Source organism: Sphaerodactylus townsendi, linkage group LG14, assembly GCF_021028975.2.
Source record: "Sphaerodactylus townsendi isolate TG3544 linkage group LG14, MPM_Stown_v2.3, whole genome shotgun sequence".
Lineage (NCBI taxonomy): Eukaryota > Metazoa > Chordata > Lepidosauria > Squamata > Sphaerodactylidae > Sphaerodactylus > Sphaerodactylus townsendi.
This window is the reverse complement of record NC_059438.1, coordinates 25,323,791-25,346,202: the sequence shown is the minus strand read 5'-3', so window position 1 is coordinate 25,346,202 and position 22,412 is coordinate 25,323,791. Positions and strand designations below refer to the sequence as shown.

General features: G+C 56.9%; 1 protein-coding gene and 1 long non-coding RNA gene across 3 annotated transcripts; both read right to left on the bottom strand.

The window, feature by feature from the left end:
• On the bottom strand, window positions 1–3,173 carry LOC125443603. Its single transcript, XR_007246148.1, has 2 exons — window positions 1,312–3,173; window positions 1–759 (listed from the first exon to the last, which is right to left on the bottom strand). It is a non-coding gene; the product is annotated as an uncharacterized LOC125443603 (long non-coding RNA).
• A 57-nt stretch (window positions 3,174–3,230) lies between these two features.
• Window positions 3,231–22,412, bottom strand: SNTB2 (syntrophin beta 2). 2 transcript variants are annotated; one of them, XM_048515825.1, is made up of 7 exons: window positions 21,831–22,412; window positions 14,185–14,398; window positions 11,938–12,148; window positions 10,549–10,691; window positions 9,371–9,567; window positions 6,974–7,158; window positions 3,231–5,239 (listed from the first exon to the last, which is right to left on the bottom strand). In XM_048515825.1, the coding sequence occupies exons 1-7, from the start codon at window positions 22,387–22,389 to the stop codon at window positions 4,970–4,972; spliced, it is 1,779 nt and encodes a 592-aa protein (XP_048371782.1). In that variant the 5' UTR covers window positions 22,390–22,412; the 3' UTR covers window positions 3,231–4,969. The 2 variants fall into 2 exon arrangements, with proteins under 2 accessions (XP_048371782.1, XP_048371783.1); XM_048515826.1 differs by having other exon boundaries at window positions 4,973–5,205.

The following is a 22,412-nucleotide window of genomic DNA, read 5'->3' as shown; positions in this document are numbered from 1 at the left end:
TAAAGGTATCCACACCTTTATTGTACACCACACAAAGGCTACCTTTGCCATTGGTCATCTTGCCATTGTAATGTACAATACTATATAATCAACATAACCCAGAAGGTGGAGGTGGTTAACGCATCTCTAGCGTATACAGAGCTCTCAAAGGCTTACGGCTTCAGGTCCTTCCAAAATTGCCCAAGCATCCTTGCTTGGTTTACCTGGATACTGGTCACCTGGAGACTCTTAAGACTTGAGAATAAAAACTGCAGAGGTGGGGAGTCACTCTTGTATAAATAGCATTTACAAAGAATACAAAAATAAAGTTGGTTGTACATTTGAGATTGCATGTGGCAGCATCACTAACTGTGCCTGAATAGCAAATATCATACGATATCACATGTGCCCCCACACAGAACACGCGTGGAACAGACAATTGCTTTGTAGTGGTTTCTGTGCAAGTTGTTCTAAGAGATCCTACAAGGAAATCTTATCTTTGGCACTTTGGGCCTGGGAAGTTGCATTTACCCAAACTGTAAACTAGCTACTAGTTCTAGAAGCAGAGGAGACCCCCGGAACAGACCGACGCCAGTCAGGGACCAAAGAAAACTAAGCAGCACATCGGCTGAAAGGCAATCAAGAGGTCACCAGCAAGAATAAGCTCGAGGCTTTCCCTGCCCCCCCCCCCCCCCCGCCCCAAGGGAAGCAGGCCCCACCTCGGAAGCTGCCAGACCCCTGGTGGAATGACCAGGAATGCTCCAGGGCACACATCCATCTCTAAGAAACCGGACCGAAAAAATATATACAAGACTCACGTATGCTGCTATAGTGGCTTCAATGTATTATACGCTAATATTTCTCAACATACATAAAATGCAATATACACAATGCTTATTAATATTTCTATTCTCAATAGACTCCCTCGGAAAGAGTGTTGTAATCACTCCTTATGTGCTAAACACAATTTGCACCCGGCTCAGTCCAACGTATCATGAAAAATGAACAATTTTGCTCTTCATATGTCCATATCCAAATTAATGGTATTCTCCTTATATTTGCAAGGTTCTTATCCTTCAGTGTGTATTACTGTTTTGGATACGTGGCTGAATTCAAATTGTGCAAATTGTGTTTAGCACATAAGGAGTGATTACAACACTCCTTCCGAGGGAGTCTATTGAGAATAGAAATATTAATAAGCATTGTGTATATTGCATTTTACGTATGTTGAGAAATATGAGTGTACTCAACTTCCCATTGAAGCCACCATAACAGCTTATACTATGAGTATAACTATATATTTTGATCGGTATATAGGTTTCTTAGACACACATCCATCTCCTCAACTGCCTACTGTTCGGGGATAAGGCGACCAGACACACTTTTTCTGTGCTGGGAAGCCTCCCTTAGGCACAGAAGTACTAACCTTTCAGGAAAAGTGCTATTTGCGTGGTGGGGCCAACTGTTTGCCGAGGTCTGCTTTCCTGTGCATTTTTTAAAAGCCCATCTCAACTGCTGCCACAGGGACATTTTGCTCGTTTGGCCAGCAAAACAGAGCAGGGTTGTTGTTTTCCCAGCATCCTCCCTGAACCCCCCACTTTCAGTGTGCTCTTAGCCTCACTGACACCTTTCTCAACCCTGGCATAATCTTGCTGGGAAGATAATTTTTGCAGGTTTCCTCAGCATCCGCACCATTTCCCTTCTTCAACCCCCCGCCCCCTTCTCACCGGCCGCTGGAGGCCCCTTGTTTTTTTAAAAAATAGTCAGCAACTGACATCTTTAGTAGGGTGACAATCTACTAGTTCCTCTGAATGTGTTTGTAAAGGGCTGACAAGTCACAACTGGCGTATGGTGGCCCCAGCAAGGGGTTTTCAAGGCAAGTGAGCAGCAGCAGAGGTGGTTTGTCATTGCCTTCTTCTGCAGAGTCTTCCTTGGTGGTCTCCCATCCAAGTACCGACCTTGCTTCACTTCTGGCTTTATTAGATTATTCCACACCCAAAAGTTCCCTAAAATACACTGCTTCCAATCTTTAAGGAAGTCATGGAGACATGCCTATTCCCTTCTATCTCTGCAACGAAAGAAGAGGAAGACTTTTAAAAAATGCTCAGAATTCAGAGAAGCCAATAGAACGTTACGATGCCAAAGAGTACATCAGTTGCGGATACGTCCAAAACGCCCAAAGCAGCTTTCTGGTGCTGCCCGACGGCCGAGGAAAGTCGAGGTGAGGTTAGCAGGCGTGAAATCTCTGCCTGGACACTCCGTTGCTGTGGCAAACGCCTCTGCGTCCCCAGAGGGCAACAAAAGCCACGCAGAGCATCCCTGCCACATAGAAGCAGCCTGTGCTTGCCTGAACTGGCTCGTGGCTGTTGCTGTCATGTCAGCAGTTGTGTTAACACCAACCGGCCTGCTGACTTCCATGCACTCCGCAGCACAGGGAGCCACACGGCAAAGGCATCTGTGGTGCTGGCCTGGTCCCTGTGGGAGGGATGCCTTTGGCAGCCACCACAGCAGCACCGAAAGGGAACCACAAGGATTACGTGCTGCAGGAGGCGAAGACGCCCAAATTGTAAACTAACTACTAGTGTCTCCAAATACAGCCTGGAACAGCGTACTGATATAAAGACCAAGGACAGCCTTGGGAGCTGCATCTAACAGGCGAGTAAGAGGCGGCTGCTGGACGGGGGGCTCTCGCAAAAAAGCTCTCGCGGAGCACACGCACACTGCTGGCCATGCCAAAAAGCTACCCCTGCTAGTGTCAAAAACAGTCTGGCTGAGAACAGACTTCAGCCCTTGCCCTGCCATTTAAGGGGTGGGGGGAGGCAGCTGGGACCATCTGGAAAACCTCTGGCATCTCCAACATTACCCCCAGACCCTGCAGCTTACTAAGAGCCAAGGTTGTTCCTGCCCCCACTCAGCGAAGGCCGCGCTGCCCTTTGGCTGGCCCCAATGGGTGAGTCGAGAGGCGTGAGACCCTGATCAGCCCTTGCGGGGGGACTCTGCCTTTCTCCAGGCTGGGAACGTCATGTCCTGCTTCTCTGTCACCTCCTCTGGTGTAGCAAACCTGGGGCAGATAATGAAGAAGAAGAAGAAGAAGAAGAGTTTGGATTTATATCCCCCCTTTCTCTCTTGCAGGAGATTCAAAGGGGCTGACAATCTCCTTGCCCTTCCCCCCTCACAACAAACACCCTGTGAGGTGGGTGGGGCTGAGAGAGCTCCGAGAAGCTGTGACTAGCCCAAGGTCACCCAGCTGGCGTGTGTGGGAGTGCGCAGGCTAATCTGAATTCCCCAGATAAGCCTCCACAGCTCAGGCAGCAGAGCTGGGAATCAAACCCGGTTCCTCCAGATTAGATACACGAGCTCTTAACCTCCTACGTCCCCGGTGCTTGATTACAGCTAGATGACGTCCAAGGCCTGTGGGAAAGGATGCCATGTTTTCTCTGCCTCTTCTCTCCCCCACCCACTAGACCAGACTACTTTCCCTTCAGCACCCACTTTCTGTGGAAAACCTTTCAGATTTGCAGGCTACTGCAGTCAACTCTGCATATCAAATCCGATAGCAGAACTTCACCTTTCCAGTGCAGTCTTCCTGGCTGCAACTAGGCAGGAGGAGATGCTCCTGGACGCAGCACCTGACTTCAGCCCATTTCTCTGGCCAGTCAGCCCCGTCCCTCCCCTGCCCAGGATGCTCCCTTTCAGAAGCACCAGCAGCCCCATCAATACCTGGGGGTTCCCCCCCCCTCTGCAATTTGGTCCATAGCTTCCACCTGATCTGCCCACCCCCACCCCCCAGCTAAGCAAGCTGTTCCTTTGGATTGTGAGAAGCTTCCATTCTGCAGCTTCTCTCTTGAGCCTGGAGCCCCTGGATGGCAGTCTGGGAAGGAGGCTCTCTCCCACTCTGGGAGAAGAAGAAGAAGAAGAAGGCACTTTGGGCTTGCCAGTCACAGCAAAGGGTGAACTATTTTGCAGCCTCCCCCATCTCTGCCCCTGGCATTGGGGCCAAGGGACTCAGTGGGTCTGTGGGCCAAGGAAAGGCAGCGTCTCGTGGGCCAAAAGGAAGGTCTGCGTTCTGGTACCAAAGACATGAATCTCTCCTTTTGGTTAACTGTGAAACTGCCAGTCCTTGTGGCAGCAAAGGCAGACCTGAAAGGGAGTTGAAACCCACGTGACTGCCGTGACCCCCTCCCCCACCAGCCTCTTCCTTGAGGAAACAGAGGAGGAGGAGGAATCTCTTGGCTTAAGGCTCTGCACTGTCCAGCTCAGGTGATCACAGTGAGAAAGACCCCCAAGGCTGGGGCTAGAAACAGGCCAGCACGGAGACAGGAGCATGCTGGGAGATCCCCAACCTCCCTGGCCGAGGCTCTGGACCTGCAAGGATCGGCCGCTCGAAGTCCAGGCTGCCAGAGGGCGTCTCCCTGTCAAGTCGGAACCGGCAGAAGGTGCCTGGCCACGCCAGCCCCAACCCAGGCAGGAGGGGTCCTCGGTCTTCCACAAAGGCCACCTGCACCATGCCCCACGGCTTCTCGAGTCTGCCCTCCCTAAACCAGGGCTGGGGCAAGAAGAAACTCCGCTCTCAAGCCGCCACAGGGGGCCAGCACTCAAATGGGGCAAAACGGAGCATTCCCCTTTCTGATCGGATCTTTGGCACAAAAGGGAGGGAGGGGGAGTTCTGACCCACCTGCCCTCCATGGTTAAGCCCCCCCCAGTACCGTCCCCCCTGCCTACAAGAGGTGCAGAACGAAGCCCTAAAAGGCTGGATCCAGGACGCCTCTGGCTTGTCCCTCAGCGGAGTGTCTCCTCTTCCGACACCAAAAGGCACGTTTGGCAAGCAGCAGCAGCAGAAGAAATGGCTTTGAAATGCTGGGCGCTTCCTCCTCCTCCTCCTCCCACCTGCCCTCTTGCAGCCAGCCGCCAGGAACAGAGGGCAAGCAAGGGCAGTGCCCCCCCTGCCCACAGTTGTCGTTCTCCTCTGTCTGTTGCGGCCACCTCTCTCTCAGGACAGCATCCAGCAAGAGCAGCAGCCCTCCGTGGCCACGGGTCTTTGGCAGGCAAAGCATCCAACAGGCAGCAAGTCCGGGACAAGGCACTGAGGCTGGGAGGAGCCCCCGCAGAGGTTCTCCAGGCGACCCCCGGCGGCTACACCAGCAGCCCCATGCGGGTCACTTTGGCTGACAAGAACGTGTGCAGGATGAACACGACGGGCTTCGGGCAGGAGTGCAGCTCCAGCGCCTGCGGAGGAAGCAGCACACGGCAACGTCACTTTCTTGCACACCAAAGAAAAAGCAGATGTCAGGCCAGGGTTTTGAAAAGGCAGCGGCAAGGATTCGAACATGGGTCTCTTTGATCCTAGCCTGGTGAGCTAACCATTGCACCATGCTGGCCGTGGTCACTGGGGAGAAAGCAACTGGCTCTGTGGGAGGGGCTCCGTGAAGAGGGGCGGGGGGGCTCCCTGGAGGTCTTCTGGAAGTGCCACTAGGCTTGCCAGCCTGCCAGGACTTTTGACAGGCATTGGTGGGCAGCGTCTTTTGGGGGCAAGATTTGGGGCTTGTGATTTTCTTTTCAGCTAAAATGTTTCTATTATCAAAAGCTATCCTGAACCACAAGGAAGGTGAGATATAAATGCTTCAACACATAATTAAGAATTAAAAACAAGCAATTCTACGAGGCACTCACAATCATTTCATAAATATGCCCTGATGCAAAAACGGCAAGGAAGGGTGTGCACTAGAAGAGAATGGGGTCCACCGGCCACTGTCCTGGCTCTCAGAATAACAGCCACGATCCAGCTCAAGCGGAACACAACTAGGCACGTGGCCGAGGACAAGACTGCAGACCAAGACATGCTTCAGCTGAGCACAGCTGGACTGGGTTGTGAGAAATGGAGCACGGGCGTGCCTCTCAAGAGCTCTCTCAGGATGAGGAATGAAATCCTGCCTTGCTGAAATGGCTGCGACTCGTCTCAACCGCCTGGGACCCAGCAGGCACGGGAAGGGGGCATTTGGGCGTGCTCTGCTACTTACCAACAAATTGATAAACAGAGGAGGCTATGTCCATGCAATATGGGTCAGGTGGAGACACTCGATCATACCCTCTTTCATTGTGTAAGGTTTGCAAAAATCAGAATGTCGCAATCTGCACTTATCCCATTTCTGTATAACAATCTAACTGATGCTCTTAAGATACCTATGCTTTTGAACAACATGGATCCCACAGTTTGCGAGAATGTAGCAAAATTTCTGCTAACGATAATAGACGTAAGTCTAGATCATTGGTGGCGAACCTATGGCACGGGTGCCAGAGGTGGCACTCAGAGCCCTCTCTATGGGCACGGGTGCACAGAGTTCGTCATGTGGGGGGGGGGGGCCAGAAAATCGCCCCCCCCAATACATATAGGCTGGCCTGGGCCGCTGGGCACGACGTGTCGGTAACCCTGTTAAGTGCTGTTAAACCCCACTGATTTTCATGGGAAGAACTAAAGCACAATCCTTTACCTAGGAGTAAGCTCGGTTGCTCTTAGGGTCATGATTCACCCATTTGAAGTGTTGTATGGTTGCTTCAAAGCAAAGCCACCGACTACCACCAAGCTTACTCCTGAGTAAAGCACGTCTCGGAGCCAACCGTTTTTTCTAAACTAAAACCTCAGTATTCAGGTTAAATTGCCGTGTTGGCACTTTGCGATAAATAAGTGGCTTTTGGGTTGCAGTTTGGGCACTCGGTCTCGAAAAGGTTCGCCATCACTGGTCTAGATGAATACCAATCAATGTCTATGTATTATGACCACATATAGCCAGCAGTAATTTTTCTAGCTTCTGTCAGTATTCGATGACGTTTAAGTGAGTCAACTTAGCTGAAGGAATGTCCTATAGTTACAGAAGGACTATGTATATATTTTAGTACCAGTGTCTATAACTGTGAGCAATAATGGGCAAATTTTGTATGCTTATTTTGTATGTTTATTTTATGCCAATAAAGGCTTGTCACTGTTACTGCTACTTACCAGCTCCCCCTCTGGTCCCCCAAAATCCAAGTAGAGGTTCCTGATGCTGTCATCTGCCGACATTTTCAGCTTCTCAAACGGGTAGCAGAAAAGGATGCTGGCAGAGCCTCCCTCCTCTCTGGAGACAGTGAAGCCGTTTTCATAGTGGATTTGGAGGCGGACGGCCTGGCCGTTCAACACGCAGCCTGCGCCAGAAGGAAACCGTTAACGCTAACGAAAAACGTTGCTATAGCATCGTACAATATTTGCACTGTGTCTCATTATAAAAATTACCAACTCGCACTGTTGTTTTGTTTTCTCAACCTTTCTAGCCCATTTTTGTTCCTCTGTTTTTCACCAGAGCCACGTGCCGCAGCTCGGGAGACATATGGGGGGGGGGGGGGCAGCCCCTGCTTGTTGCATCCACACAATCTGGCTGAGGCACGGCTGATGCTCAACGGGAAATGACTCCAGTCCACTGACGGCTGTGCAGAGACCAGGAAGAAGTTGCCCATCTCAGCAGAGGCAAGAGTTTTGCTCCCAGCGGCAATACCATTTGGCTGACCGTTGGCCAGCCTGCCACAACTGTGCACCAGCAGCCAACTGACGGAGCAGGTCACCACGTTCAAAAACGATTTCCCCCTGGAAGTTGGGGTCAGGTGTGAGCTGCTCTGGCTGGCTGGACTGCCTGGAAGTTGGAGGGACGGCACGGAATATTATCAGGAGGAGGCAGATTGGTAAGCAGCCTTATTTATTTATTTTATTTATTCTTTGGACTTTTATACCGCCCTATCCCCGGAGGCCCCTTGCCATGAGGTGGGGAGCACACTCCACGTTTCAAGGGTTGGCCCTTTTGGGTGGGGAGGGGGCTTTCCATCTTCAGGACTGCACATTCATGAAAGTAAAATAAATGCTTTGGGGGTTCACTCCATTCTGCCATCAAGATGGCCAGAAAACCAGGATATCCTACAGGCTGTTCTGGGTGTCTGATGCACAGGTGGAGCACAAGTGGTTTCCAGAATGACTTGGGGGGGGGGGGGGGCAAAGAAACCTCATGCAGTTTGGAAATGGAGACCCCCCTGGTCAGAATCCTCGCTCAGCCACCACACTGATGGATGCCCACAATTTCTACCTACCCCAGTAAGCCAGCCCAGAGGCAAGAGGGCCTGCGGGCCAAATACTTAGTGGGTCTTACAAAAATGAAGAGGCAGGGTGATGCCATTGCATGGACATCATAGACAGCCTGCAGTCAAGGCAAACCACCAACCCTCCGGAGTCTGCAGGGTGCTGCCTGCCATGCTCTTAACCAGACACTCCTGTCCGCAGCAGCCAGGGAAAACTCCAACCTTCTCTCCCATGCTAAGACTTGGGGAGTCTCTGGCGCCTACAAATCCTGCTTGGAGGACAGAGGGCTGCAGTTCTCTTGCAGACGCTAGAGGGAGCCTGAGCCTCAGGAAAGAACAGCACGGCCAATGTGAGGCTCAAGGTTCAAGCCTGTTGAGGCTCAAGGCTGGCTTGGAGAGAGGTCCAGAGGCAGCCCGGAGGGAGGGAGAGCCAGCCAGCCTGGCCATGTGACACCTCTGCCCTGCTTGGGGGAGCACCAGAACCGAGGCCTCATCCCAGGCACAGGCACACTTTGGATACCGGGGCAAACACACTCCCCAGACACATACTTTTGAAAATGGAAAGCCAGCCCCACCCAGCCATGAGAGCCAACCCTGGGAGTGCGGAGTGTGTTCCCCACCCCATCACAAAAGTGCTTAGCAATCTGCTTCCTCCTGATAATGTTCCATATGCAATTCCTCAGACTTCTGGGCAGTCCATCCCACAACCACCTGCAGGAGTAGGAGATCAGAGAGGCTCTGGCCCCTACCTGGTGGAACAGGCTTCCAGGTGAGATCAGGGCCCTGCGGGACTTACAAAGTTTCCACAGGGCCTGTAAAACGGACCTGTTCCGCCAGGCGTTTGGCCAGCCGGGATGATGTCAACTTGCCAAAAAACATCCGGCCTCCCGTGGGTTCATAAAGGGGGAAAGATGAGCTGAAGCCATCTATAGTTTAGTATTTTAGGTAAATTATATATACCATGTTTTAAACTTTTATTGTTGATGGAAACCGCCCTGAGCCTTCGGGGAGGGCGGTATATAAATATAAAAATAAAATAAAATAGCTGCCCCGCCTGGCTGACAGCAGGCCCTGGGGGAGCATTCTGCCCTGGCAGCAAGGAGAAAACGCACGTGCCTCTCTGGAGCCTCTCCTCTAGAGCACAGGAACCAGACGCCCACTCTGGGGGACCCTGCACAAGGGCACGGAGCTGGGCCATTGGCCACAAGCAGCTCAGAACAGAAACCCGGGGCTTTGCTGGGGGTGGGGTGTGTGTGTGTGTGTGTGTGTGTGTGTGTGCGTGCCAGTGACATACCTAAAGACACCTCTTTGATCAGCTCTGCAGCCGAATGGCAGCCTTGGACCAGGATTCGGGTCCAGGAGGAGAGATCCCGGTGCGTCTCTGCACGGAAGACGTGCATCTCGATGCCCTGACGAGTTCCCGTCCTCGTGGCAAATGTGAGGTCAGATCCCATGCAGGGAGAGCTGCGTCCGGCACCTGAGTGGACTAGCCTGCCAGAAGGAAGCGGCACCATCAACAAGGCAGCTACAGTCCAGCCGGGGCTGTGGGGGCCACGCAGAAGCCTTCGCTTCTCTCTCGTTTTGCGGGCGAGGTCAGCAGAGCTAATCAGAACCCGTCCTTCAAGACGAGACGGGAACATCTGGGAGGGCTCAGAGACCTGAAACTGCCGGAATGGGGGGGGGGGGTTGAGCAGCTTGGCTCGTGACTGGTTTTTCCTAGGATTTTGGCCGGCTGGGTGTTTGGGAGAATGCCTAATGGGATCCAGGTGCAGGGCTGACCCTCCCTTTTGCAGGGCGGGCTCAGAGGGGGAGCTTCTAGCCAGTGACAGAAACCCAGCTGGGCTTGAACGAGTTACCCCGACAGGCACAGCCTGCAAGCCCACCATTGGAGGCTCTGGGCATTTAATCAGAGAGACTGCCCTCCTGCCCCAGGCAGCGATCTCTGAGGGAAAGCCCCGGTGGTTTCGGCCAGCAGCTTCTTCTGCCCGATGCTGCCCTTCCCCTGTGCAAAAATCTCTCTGGCGTCTGGGCAAAAGAAAGAGGCATCCTTCGCAGCAGAGCCCGTGCCAGGCACTCCTCCTGCCAGGCTGGAAGGGCAGACCTTCACTAGTCCTTCAGGGAAGGCAGCCTCTCTGCAGCCAGAACTCCCCGGCCTTCGGCACAGAGGGACCGGCTTGCAACAAAACTTGAGTCCAGAAACGGTCTCACGAGTGCCAGACTCAGAGGCCCTTTTCAGTCACAGCCGACAAATAGCAACTTTTGTGGCCACCCGTGAGAGCAGAAAACACCTCCAGGACTCCACCAGGCCAAGGTGCCGTGTCAGTGGCCAGCCTCTGGGCCCTGCTGAGGCCTTCACTGCAGGCCCGTGAACCAGGAGGGGCCGCTTTGCTAGACTTCCTGGGGGCGCCCCTTCCTGCCTGCAGCCTGAGCAACAGCCACCCTCCGCCTGAGCTTCCTTTCACCCCCTCCTACCTGGTGGCCAGGAGCGGGTAGCTGTGGCAGGGGGCTGCCCAGGCGTCCCTGGTGCGTGGCACACAGTCGTACAGCAGCAAGTCCTTCTCCGTCACAGCCACGAGAACAGGCTGCCAGCGCTGCCTTCCTCCGTCCAGCCTGGTCTGCGGGAAGCCAAGGGGGTGGGGGGGGGAAGAAAGGGGTGTGTGCTGGGGGGCTGCCTCCAGAAGCAACAAGCATCTCACTACTGCCAGAAGCTGACAGAACACACAATGATCCGGGCTTGGGAGGCGGGATGACCAACCTCTGCATTCCCCCAGCTCCATCCTCTGGAACCCACCCAGAAGCCTGAGGGTAACACTGCCCCCTCCTGCCCAACAGTGGGGAGATGTGGGGCCCCCACTTACGAGGACAGGAGCAATTAAACCCCCGAGTGCCCCTCTGCACGGAATGGGGTCTCACTGGCTGTGCCGGTGCGCCACAAAGGCCAGCGTGAGCCAAGCCCTGGGCCCCTTCCAGCCTGCCCGAGAGGCACCTGGCTGCCTCAGCTGGCAGGGGGTGGGGGGGAGTCCTGCCGGGGCCTCCGCTGTGCATCCCCTCGTCCCCAAGGAGGCATCCAGCCCCCTGCCTTCTCAGCCAGCACCGCCTCCTTGCCCTCTGCCCGTGGAGCTCCACGGGTATCAGGACATCCGCCTCTGCGATCTGAACAGCCAGCCCAGGGTGGAGGACGCCTCTCGAACGGGCTCCCCTCCTCTGGACAATTCCTGGCTGTTCCACCGCTTGACCAAGCATGACTTTTACTCTGAGAAATGTGGGCCTCTCCATAGAACTGGAGGGCGGGGACCCCGGCAAGCTGAACCACAGCCAAGAGCAGCCTTCCAAGTTCAGCCTTGGATGCACGTTCCCAGCGCGTCCATGTTTGCAACGGAGCCAGCAAAGACATCCGGCTCCAACGCTTCAACCTGGGCCAAAGCAGGGGTAGAGGGACTCTCTCTGACCACCCTCCCACAACCCCCACCCCTCCACGCACCGTCTTCACTGAATAAAAACCCCTCTGCGGATCAAAAGAACCCCAGAGCACCTTAAAAAACACACACTTCAGAGCGGTTTTTGCAAAATCTCCTGTTTGTCCCCTCAGGCTAGGCAGGGAGCCAAAGGGGCCTTTTGGGTTGCCACTGACTGGGAGCTCCGGGGCCTCTTGGCAGGTCGAGGGGTGAGGCTGACATGTCCGTGCAACAGGCCAAACACCCAGGGGTGGCCCCATGTCCCCTCCCCCCAAAGGGCTCAAAGGTCCCCCTGGCCCCCCACGAGGGTGGAGCGGTCATCGCTTTTGAGGCAGCAACCGGCCTTCGGAGGAGCATTTCTGCCCCCTGGGGCCCAGCCAGGCACCCCTGCCCCCTCCCCGCCTACCTGCTCGGCCAGCCACGCCACCTGCTTAACTTCCCTGCCGCTCCTTGGACTGTTGCCCGCGGCCAGCATGGCGTTGAGCTCAGCCAACACCTGTGGGAGGAGAGCCATGATGTTGGTGTGGATGGCCATGAACCAGGAGTGTGCCGAGGCCGAGTCCTTGCAGCGGAGGATCAGGGTGTTCCGGCAGTCGGGGGAATGCAGCTCTATCAACCTGCAGGGGAAGGGAGGGAGGGAGGGAGGGCAGAGGGTGGCGTGGGCTCAGAGGGGGGCCGGCTGGACCCAGCTCCCTCCAGCAAAGCTGGCCAGCAAGGAGTGGAGAGCCACAAAAGCCAGCCCACCCTCGGCCTTTCGCCACTCTTGGGAGGGACTCCTCACAAGGCAGTGTGCTTGTTAACGCCCCATCAGCGGCAGAGAAGCGGCTACATCTCGGCTCCCAGCTCAGCATTCAGAGGGACACGTCTTCCCCACGCCCCTGGATGGCTATCCTTACCAAGGGGCCAAGATAGATGGGGCTGCATGGCTCCCACTGCGCGTGTATGGTGGGATGTCCCCAGAGACCAGGACAGCCTGTGCCCCTGTGACGTGTGTCATCACGAGCACCGGGGCGTGTGGCTTCTTCAGTGCACTCAAAGTGGCCTTCTATGGAGCTGGACACCCAGCAGTCCGTTGTCAACACTGTCTCCGCCGCCCAGCTGCAGCTCTCTGGGGGCTCCGGCAGGGGTCGCTCACATAGCCTGGGACTGCATCCCTTTAACCGGAGATGCCGGGGACTTGAGCCAGGCCAAGCAGAGGCACTTCCACTGAGCTACGGCCCCTCCAGTAGCAGCAGCCCCCCCCCCCGCCCCCAGCACAGCATGGCCATGGCAACAGGACTGCTTTTGCACATCCACTGTGCACACCGGGAGGCCAGCAACAGGGCTGTGAAGGAGGAGCAGTGCTCTGACAAGGGGTGCCGGCCAGTTCTGTGCGGCACAATCACTGAGCCCCTGCCCCCACTCATGCTCAACCGTTGCTGAGAAGTGGAGGGAGAAAAGCTCTACCTGCTCCGTGCTCACCTGGCCCCGCTCTGTGGGAAGCCCCCTCACTAGGCCTAGACACTGCTCTGCACAAAGCCCCCAGGTCAGCCTGCCTGCCAGCCCTCTCTTCCTGGGCCACCAAAGCCAGCAGCGCCTGCCTCTGCCCCTCCCCCTCGACAACCCGGGCAGGCGGGCGGAACTGGCGGATGAGCCGCCGCTTCCTCTGCAGCTCGTCCAAGCTGGCCGGGGGCCAAACTTCGTCTCCTCCTTGTGGAGGGAAGGCTGCCAGCGGGTGGATGAGGTTTGCATGCTGGACGCGCCCAAAGCCAGCACAGGGCAAACTTCCAAAGGGGGCAGAGCAGGAGAGCTGCTGCCATCCCAGGCCAGGAGCCGCCCACGGGCAGGGGGGCCTTCCTCCCAGCACACCTGGCCCCCAGAGGCACTCCGTCTCCAGCCACAGGGGGTCCACTTTCCTGTTTGACAACAGCCACTAATGAGGCGCAGTCCAAGCCACTAAAATCACAGCAAGCCTTTGTGAGGCACGGGATGCAGGGCCAGGTCTTGGAAGCTGCCCAGGATGGCCGGGCTCCCTCTCAGCTGACTCCCAGGACAGCCTGGAGCGGCGCAGATGCCCAACACCCTGCTCCTCCGCCCCCTTTCCTCCTGCCTTGCCCTGCCGACAGTGCCCCCCCCTCCTCCTAGACCAGGGCACCCCAGTGGCACAGAAAGAGAGCCTCACCTTTCCCCACCAGCTGGTCCCAAGAGGGGAAGCTGAAGCCGCCCCCCCCCCCCGCAGGTTCCCCCTCCTGGGCAGCTGCCAAAACAAGTTGGGGATCCCCATAAGTAGCACCCTCCCCCACACCTACCAAAACAGATCGTGCCCCACCCCCACAAACTGGCACAATCCACACCCAAAAGCAGCATCTGCATTTTGATGGGCAACACCAACTCCGGCTTGCTGCTGCTTCTCACATCTGGCTGCCAGGATGAACTGCAGCAAACCAGACTTTTCTTGCCACAGCTGGCTGGACGGCCTCAGGGAGCCTGTGGGGCAGACACTCCTCAGCGGGCAGCAGGGACGGGAGCTGATGACACCCTTCGGGTGCCCCCCAGCTCTGACTCCATGACCGCAGCCAGGCCGTGCCGCAGGGACTCATTGAAAACCCAGAACGGTGCTGCAATGTGGGGAGGTGTCTCCTGCCTCCCACAATGCCCTCTGGGCCTGGCTCACCTGTTCTCCAGATCTGGCATGCTCAGGTTCCTCGTAGCGTAGCACATTTTCAAGGGAATGACCTTGAAGTCCTTGGCGGGGCTGTAGTGCTTGGGGGATCCAGAATCGTCGCTGCCGCTGAGACTGGGTGACTGGGGGGCAGCCCCATCCCACGGCAAATCCGAGACAAGCGACAGTTTCTTGATGTAGGGGCTGGCCTCCTGCATGTATTTCACTAGGAGCACAAAGAAGGGGCGAGGTGTTAGGGTGCGCGGTGGGGGGGGCGTGTCCCTACAGCAGCAACGATCCTGCTGACTTCCCAATGCCCTACGAGCCCTAAGTGGACAAGTGGCCAGGAGCTGCTACAGCCAAGGAAGGGACTCTGGAGCCCAGGGGGCCACCAGTGCAACAGGGGGCCCCACAGCACAGGTGGGGCCGGGAGACCAAGTGGGGAGGAGCTTGCCTGCTGACCCTCCCTCCCTGCCAGGTGCTGAAACTCAGCTGGCCTGTTGTGAAAGAATTCTCTTCGCTGTCCAGGGGAAAGCAGCAAACACGTTTATTCCACAGGAAAAGGGAATTTGGGCTGGAACTGGAGGCATCACAGGGAAAAAAAAACTCTTCCCCAACTGAACGCAGGGAGGGGGAGGGCTGGTCTGGGGCCAAGTGAAGCCTCCCTCGCTCCGGCCCTCCAGGGATTGGAAAGGCCAGCTACAGGGGGGGGGGGAGGAGGAGGAAGAAACTGGCAGGCAGGAATCCATGGCTGGCAGCTCCGGAAGGGAGCACTGAAGAGTCCCGTCCAGCGGCAGCAACCCCAAAAAACTATTCTCCTTGGTTGCCTCTCAGCTCAACAGGGAAATCAACAGCACACACTCCACTCTCTCTCTCTCTCTCTCTCTCTGGCAGCTTAACCACCCCCCACCTCTGAAAAGAGGTCTTCCTGCAGAAGTCACGCAGGGCAGCAGAGGGGGCCCTGCTGTGATTCAGGCATTCACTTTCCCTGGGGAGCGCCCTCACCTATCGCCAAGCTGTGCCCACTGAAGCCACGCAGCCCTTCCCCAGCACAGCACAGCCAGGGATTTTGCCCCCCCCCCAACCCGGCCAAGGCAGCTGGGAGGCCAAGGGTGAGGCGCCTCCCTGCACCAGACCCGGAAGGGCATGCCCCCAGCTGGCAGAGCCCTCTTCCAGCCACCAAGCCACCAGCAGCCACACTGGGGCTGGGGCATCTCAGCCCTGCTTCTCAAGTCCAGACACCAGCCACGCTACAGCGTCAATCCTCCATCCACAGCGCCTGCTTGCTCCAGGAAATCATTAGAGTCCCTCTGAGAATTGCAGCTCTTCCAGATAAGCCTATCTAGCATTCTATCAGTTTCTACCAGCATGGCCAATTGGCCATGCTGACAGAGGCTGATGGGAATTGTAGTTCCTGAACATCTGGAGAGCCGCAGGTTCCCTACCCCTGATCTGGGGGAACCAGCATTATCACATCTGTAGCACTGCCAACACCTGGACTTCTGCTCTTCTGTGGGAGCTGGACAGGCTTCCTGCTTGGAGCTGGAGGCCCACACCCCAGGCCCTCTCTCCCTGAGCTCGCCTGGACAGCCACGGCGCTCTTGGCTCCTATGAAGGCAAGCAGTACCAGGGACCCCTGGCCAACGGGGAGCCAGAACTTCCACACCACATCAGTCTCCTCACTGCTCCCAGTGCCCCTCCCCCCCACATCCAGAAGTGGCAGGGAGAACCAGTAAGCCCCCTTCCAAGGCCTGTAGCTGGGCAGCAGAGCCCTGGGAAGCAGGTCGGCAGCTGTCTGCAGGTCTCTCAGCTGAAAGGCCAACAGTTCTCAGCTTCCCACAAAGGAGGCCCTGCTCTGGTGACCATCAGCCCCTCGCCCACCCCACTCTGCACAACAGGACCCGTGCCACTTGACCACACTAGGGGGCTTCCACAGGACACTGCGATGCCCTCAAGAAAGGGGGCGGTCACGGAACCCAGGAGGCGTATGAGAGAGGCACAAGCAGCGGGGCAGAGGGCTGGCCACCACCCATGGCTAGGCTGGGCTTCTGCGGAAAGCTGGATCTCCGCCCAGGGCAAGCCATGCGCTGCCCCTCCCTAGTATGATAACAAGTTGTACTTTGGCCTCCCTCCGGAGCAAGTCCGTTCAAAGGAAATGCCTTCTCCGTTTTCCTTGGCCAGTGTAAAATGACCCCTCATAAAGCACAGGCACAAGTTTGACATAACTGGGATGACTTTGCAGGCATGACCTGCCCAGGGCGGAAGCCAGGGGCCCGCTTCGGTCCCTCTCCGATCCGGGCAGCTGCATCAACCCGCCCCCCTCCTGACCTTCACTATCTCATCCGAACCCACAGACCAGGAGTGGATTGCGACCCTGTTTCCCCGAAAATAAGACCTATCCCGAAAATAAGCCCTAGCATGATTTTTTGGGATTTTTGGAGGATGCTTGAAATATAAGCCCTGCTCCAAATATAAGCCCTACTTCCCCGGTGCAGCTGATCTGGTCACGGGGGGGGGGGGGGGGCATAATCATGGAAAAAATAAGACGTCCCCTGAAAATAAGCCCTAACGCATCTTTCGGAGCAAAAATTAATAAAAGACCCTGTCTTATTTTTGGGGAAACAGGGAAATCTGCCTTGATCTCAGATTGCAAATGCCTTAGCAGACCAGGTGCAGCAGCAGAAGGCCATTGCTTTCACCTCCTGCACGTGAGCTCCCAAAGGCACCTGGTGGGCCACTGCGAGTAGCAGAGTGCTGGATTAGATGGACTCTGGTCTGATCCAGCTGGCTTGTTCTTATGTTCTTATGAAATAATGTCAAGGCAAACAACAGGTGTTTCTTCAGCTACATGGACAGGAAGGAACCAAACTGGGATTGCCAAGAAATGACTGGATTGCTTATGGAGGACAGGGAGACGGCAGAGAAACGGCATAGGTTCCTGGTGTCAATTTTCAAGTGCAGACAATGTAAAGCAGACCCCATATCGGAGCCCCTGTTTTTGTGGATAACTGAAGAACTGGGCAAGATCGAAGTGACAACAGATGAAATTTTAGGACTACCAGAGAAATGGGAAACTATCCTGCTCCAGTTCTGGCTAGACTACACCCAAACGTGTCAGGAGAAATGGAACCAGAATGGTTCCCTTTCATATAAGCGCTATGAATGCAAACCCACCTGTCGCATCACGGCTATCCAAGGCTGAAGCTACCCAATCCGGGGAGTAAGAACCAGACCACGCTAGGTGTCCCCCTCCCCTCATCCAATAGCAGGGCTTCGAGGGGCCAGTCTGGGAGCAGCTCCCCCACTGCTGGGCTTCATCCTGGACACAACCAGAGCAGAGCGGGACGGCACGCCCCTCGCCCCTGGAGAGAGGGCCCCCCCCTGCCTCCTCTGGTTTCTCAAACACTCCCAGCACCAAGCAAAAAAAGTTTTTTTAGCCCTAAAAGGCAAGAAACGAGAAGGGGCCCTCATGAGCTCTTCCTCGGAGGGGTGCCAGACTTCCCTGAACCTGGGTAGAGGCAGCAGCCACAAGCCAGGCACAGCGGCTCGCCTGCATTCAAATCTACCAGCAGGCAAGCAAGTGCCCGGAGGCTCACCCGTGCCCATGGGCCACCAGCCACCGGCCAGAAACATGGCAGCAGCAGCAGCTCGTTTAGCTGGAAAACACAGCTCATGAAAGCGCCATTAGAGGCTCCGTCTCTTCCAGGCACAACAGGCCAAGTGCGGGACTAACAGAAGACAGGACGTGGTCGCGCTGGGAAGCCTGAGAGGCAGAGCTGTGCTCTTTGTTCGGAGGCCGAAGGGGGTCGGCCACCAACCCGTCTGCCCCACTTTCTCTGCAAGGAGGGGGGAGGGGATGTGCCTGGCTGTATGCCTCACCCTTTCCCTGAGGGCTCTTCCTTCAGTCTGGATAGGGAGAGGTAAAGGCCACGTGAGGCCCCCGGATCAGCCCTGGCAGCCCTCTTCCGAACCCTTGGGGGGGTAGAGCAGTTTATCAAATCGAATGAATGAATGATTGATTGATTTATGGAGGAGAAGTCGATCTCTGGCTCCCAATCTTGATCCTCTTTGATCTGAGGTTGCAAATGCCTGAGCAGACCAGGTAATTGGGAGCAGCAGCAGCAGAAGGCCATTGCTTTCACCTCCTGCCTGTGAGCTCCCAAAGGCACCTGGTGGGCCACTGCGAGTAGCAGAGAGCTGGACTAGATGGACTCTGGACTGATCCAGCAGGCTCTTTCTTATGTTCTTAATGAATGAATGAATCAATCAATCAATGAATCAATCAATCCCGCCGAAGAACAGAAACAGAGGTCCACCCACAACCCCACCCACCCTGATCGGGCCACTGCATCCTGCAGATCTCAGGTGTGAGCCTACATGAGCCCCTCCCCACAAAGCACACTGTTCACAGCCACCACATTCTCCTCCTGTGAAAGGTCACCCACCCGGCATGGCATAGGGCTGGCCCCACTGCAAGGGCTCAGAGGGGCAGCCACTCAGCCCACTCATGGCTGCCTCCTCCCTCCCTGATGCTCAAATGCCTGCTCAGCTCCTGGGGCTCCACTACAAGCTGCCAACGCAGGAGGAGGAGGAGGAGGAGGAGGAGGAGGAGGAGGAGGACCACCGAGGAGCCCTGATCCCGTTAACCAAAGCCTCCCTGATCGCGCTCTGGCAGCGGCAGTGGAGGTGGCGGCGCCAATATTTAAGATTAGCCTCCAGGAGGCAGGAGGAGCCTTGATCCAGGGATTACTCCCCCCCCCCCATTTAATCTGTCCCTCTCCTGGCAACCAGAGCAGCCAAGGCAGGCTGGGCAAGAGTGGCTCCGTCTTCCCTGGGAGGGGCCAAAAGGCAGCCCTCGGATGAGGATCGCTTAAGCCCCGCGACACAGCTGGGCGCCAGATGTGATCCCAAAGCTGCTTGCCGGCAAGGTCACCAAAGTTAAACACTTCTTCCTTGATCCTGCGGGGCAAAGGCGGGTCCTGCCAGCACCCCGGTCGGAGGCGGGCGGGACAAGCAGCTCAGCCCTTCCAGCGCCAGACAAGCTACCCAAGGCCCTGGCATCTGCCCACACTGAGCGAAAGCAAGGGATCGCTGTGGCCTCCTCCTCACCAGAGCATTAACTGATTCATCACTGCTGGAGGAGAACGGCCCCAGAGTGGATCCGGACGACAGAAGGCGGCCCTCAAGAGCCAGGAGTTCACTCCACACGGCCTGCAAGGTGTGCAAAGGCGGCATCAGGGAGGAACAGCCTCCAAAGCTGTGGCTGTGGGCCAGGTGCACGTGGCACTCTTGCCACCTCATTAAGCCAGGCTGAATCCAAAAGAGAAAGGCATGGAAAGTGGAGTGTCTTGGCTTTGAAGAGGAGGGAGGCACTCTTCCTGCCCACAGCTGGTGCTCCACTCTGCAGGTGTGAGAAAGGCCGGGGGCTTTGGCACACACAAGCTGCCCCAGACAAGAGGCACAGAAATAGCCCGGCTTCCCGCTTGGCAAGCCCCCCTCCCCCTGGGGCACCATTTCCATTCACAGCAAATGAACGGACTCCCAACCGGCCGGCCACCTGCTGGGCCTCCTCGCTCAACACCGCAGGCAGCAGCGAAAAGCTCCGCTGGCCTCAGCTCAAGCCAGACTGTGCCATGAAGGTGCAAAAAGGCTCTCCAGTTGCTGAGCCTCCAGGCCCTGGGCAGACGACCCCAGCACTCCCTCGTGCTGCAGGGTGTTCCCCAACCCATGATGCGCAGAGTTTCCTTTCCTTGCTGCACTCCCGCCCCGCTTCCTTGGGAGAAGATGCTCAGCTTCAGAACTGCCCAACCCGTCCAGCTTCTCCTGAGGGGAGTTGGCTGCTGCTTTATCAGCCACCAACATCCTCTTTCCTTCAGGCAGCAGCCAAGGGCGGCCTCTGAGCCACCTCCTCCCCTTCCCCCTTCCCAGCCCAAGCTCTACTGGGAAGCAGCCAACTCCTCTGGACTGGGACAAACATCCGTGGGCCCAGAGGCTGCGAGGAGGAAGGATTCCTGGATGTTTGGGAACATTATCCAGAGCAGAGGATGGTTGGGGCCCCAGCCTCTTTCAGCCACTTGCCAGGGTCCACACGGACCAACCGTGGCCAAGCTTGCAAGAATCCACCACTCCTCTCCTTTCCCACTTCCAAGCTGTAATTTTAGCCTAGCGCAAAGAGGCCACAGGAGAGCAGGCACTGAGAGGAACCTTCCAAGTCTGAGTCGCCTGATCCTGATTTCCATAAAGGCCAGGAGAGCAGCATGGCTTCAGCAGCCTGTGGCAGAGACACCGCCTGTTCTGAGCCCACATCCTCTCCAGCTGTGACCACTGAGGTGGCAGAGGGAGAGGCAAGGGGGCAAAGGAAGGGGCAGAGACGGCCGAGGCCATCCAAGAGCACCCAGGACCACGAGGAGCGTCAGCCAAACATCGGTGACTGTGGTGTAATGGGGGGGGGGGGGCACTACCAAGACTGGCTTAGGGGACAGCACAGAACCACAAGCCACTGGCCCAGCACCCAGCTGGCTAACTGTGCTCTCTACCAACAAAAGAGGGATTGCAGTCTGCCAAGACCACAAACACCACAATCGCTGCAAGTCCACTATCTAAAATGTACCAGTATCCTACCACTATTACAAAAGGTGCTTCAATGTTCTACTAAACAGCACACGTCACTTTCAATCCCAAAACTGAACAATACACAATGTACAACACGCACTGTATTACGGCAGTCCCACTCTGTAGGAGTTGCTAAAAATATGCACAAAATCCTTAATGAGAATAATGTCTTTTGTTTACAAGCTTTCCAGATACTGAGCTCTGGTTCTGATGAAGCACCCTTGAAGGGAAGCACGAAATGGGCATTTACATCCAGAAACTCATCAACAGAAGACGTTGGACTCATTAAGGATCTCACATATATCTATTAGCAACCGCTACAGAGGATTTCCTATCAATTTGGAGAGACAGCTTGATATTATATGTTGCAAACGCTGGCAAATTGCTCACTGGGATTTAAAGGGACATCCTTAGAATAACATTACAGCCCCTTTTGTAATAGCGGTCCAGTGTCGGTACATTTCAGATGGCCGCCTGGTTTCAGCCGTTCTCCCTGCCTGCTTGTGCTCTGTGTCGGACCTTCCTGGACGCTGGCTTGGAATGTGCTGAGCTTCATCCACCACTTGAAAAGTCTCCACTTATGGCCACTGGCTGAGCTGGCCATAAGTGGATGCAGGATGCTCCATTTGGACGTCCCATCATACAAAGCATCTCCCCCCCCCCCGCCCCCAAATCCCCGATGGGGCTCCCGGTGCCAGTCCAGGATGACGGGCAGCTGAGAAGGGTGTCGGGGGGGGGGGGGGAATCCGGGACTGGCCAGTATCCCAAGTGCCTCAAGAGTGCCCACAGGAAGGGGCAGCCGCAGACCCCAAGGATGCCTCTGGTCTGCCCGGGCCCAGGAGGGCGAGGGCCACCGCCGCCACAGCCTTAGTTAGCGCGACCTGTTTTGCCCGGTGCTCCTGGCGCGCACACCCACCCAGGCCTTGCTCCGATCCCATGGAGTCCCTCCCCCCGCCCGGGACGCCCCAAGCCCGGCGTCCGCCCCTGCAGGGAAAACCCCTTCCCCGTCCCCGTCCCCCCGGGCGTGCCTCCGAGCGCCGGCCTACCTTCGAGGAGGACCTCCCTGCCGGCCCGCTTGAGCGCCTGCACGGCCTGGTCGTGGGTGGCGTCGCGGAGGTCGACGCCGTTGACGGAGAGGATGGCGTCGCCCAGGCGGAGGGCCCCGCAGCGCTCGGCCGCCAGCCCCGGGAAGATGCGCGAGATGAGGACGGGCATGCGGTTCTCGCGGCCGCCCTTGATGCTCAGCCCCAGCCCGCCCGCCTCCGCCTTCACCACCCGCACCCGCCGCACCCCCCCGGCAGGAGGAGGAGGAGGAGACCCCGGCCCGGCCCCGCAGCCCGCCCGGCCCGCCGACGGCCCTCCCCACGGCGACGCGCAGGCCGACAGCGGGGGCGAGGCGGGCGGCTCCCGGATGCGCCCCGCGGGGCTCCCTCCCGCCGCCCCCCGGCCGCGCTCAGCCCCGCCGCCGTTGGGCAGCCCGTCGTGGGGCGGCTCCGAGAGCAGCGTCAGCGCCTCCCCGCTCAGCTCGGCCCGCGCCCGCACCCACCGCTCGCCCACCAGCACCTCCACGCCGCCCGCCTTGCCCGCGCGCGTCCACACCGCCATCCCCGCCGCCGCCGCCGCCCGGC

What these genes read in the sequence shown, in the direction of transcription:
- SNTB2 (XM_048515825.1), bottom strand. Translation starts at nt 22,389, where the DNA reads ATGGCGGTGTGGACGCGCGCGGGCAAGGCGGGCGGCGTGGAGGTGCTG. An exon ending in CAGGGAGGTCCTCCTCGAAG is followed by an intron (nt 14,399 to 21,830) that starts GTAGGCCGGCGC and finishes TTGTGCTCCTAG; the next exon opens with TGAAATACATGCAGGAGGCC. An exon ending in GGGGACCAGAGGGGGAGCTG is followed by an intron (nt 5,240 to 6,973) that starts GTAAGTAGCAGT and finishes TTGGTGTGCAAG; the next exon opens with AAAGTGACGTTGCCGTGTGC.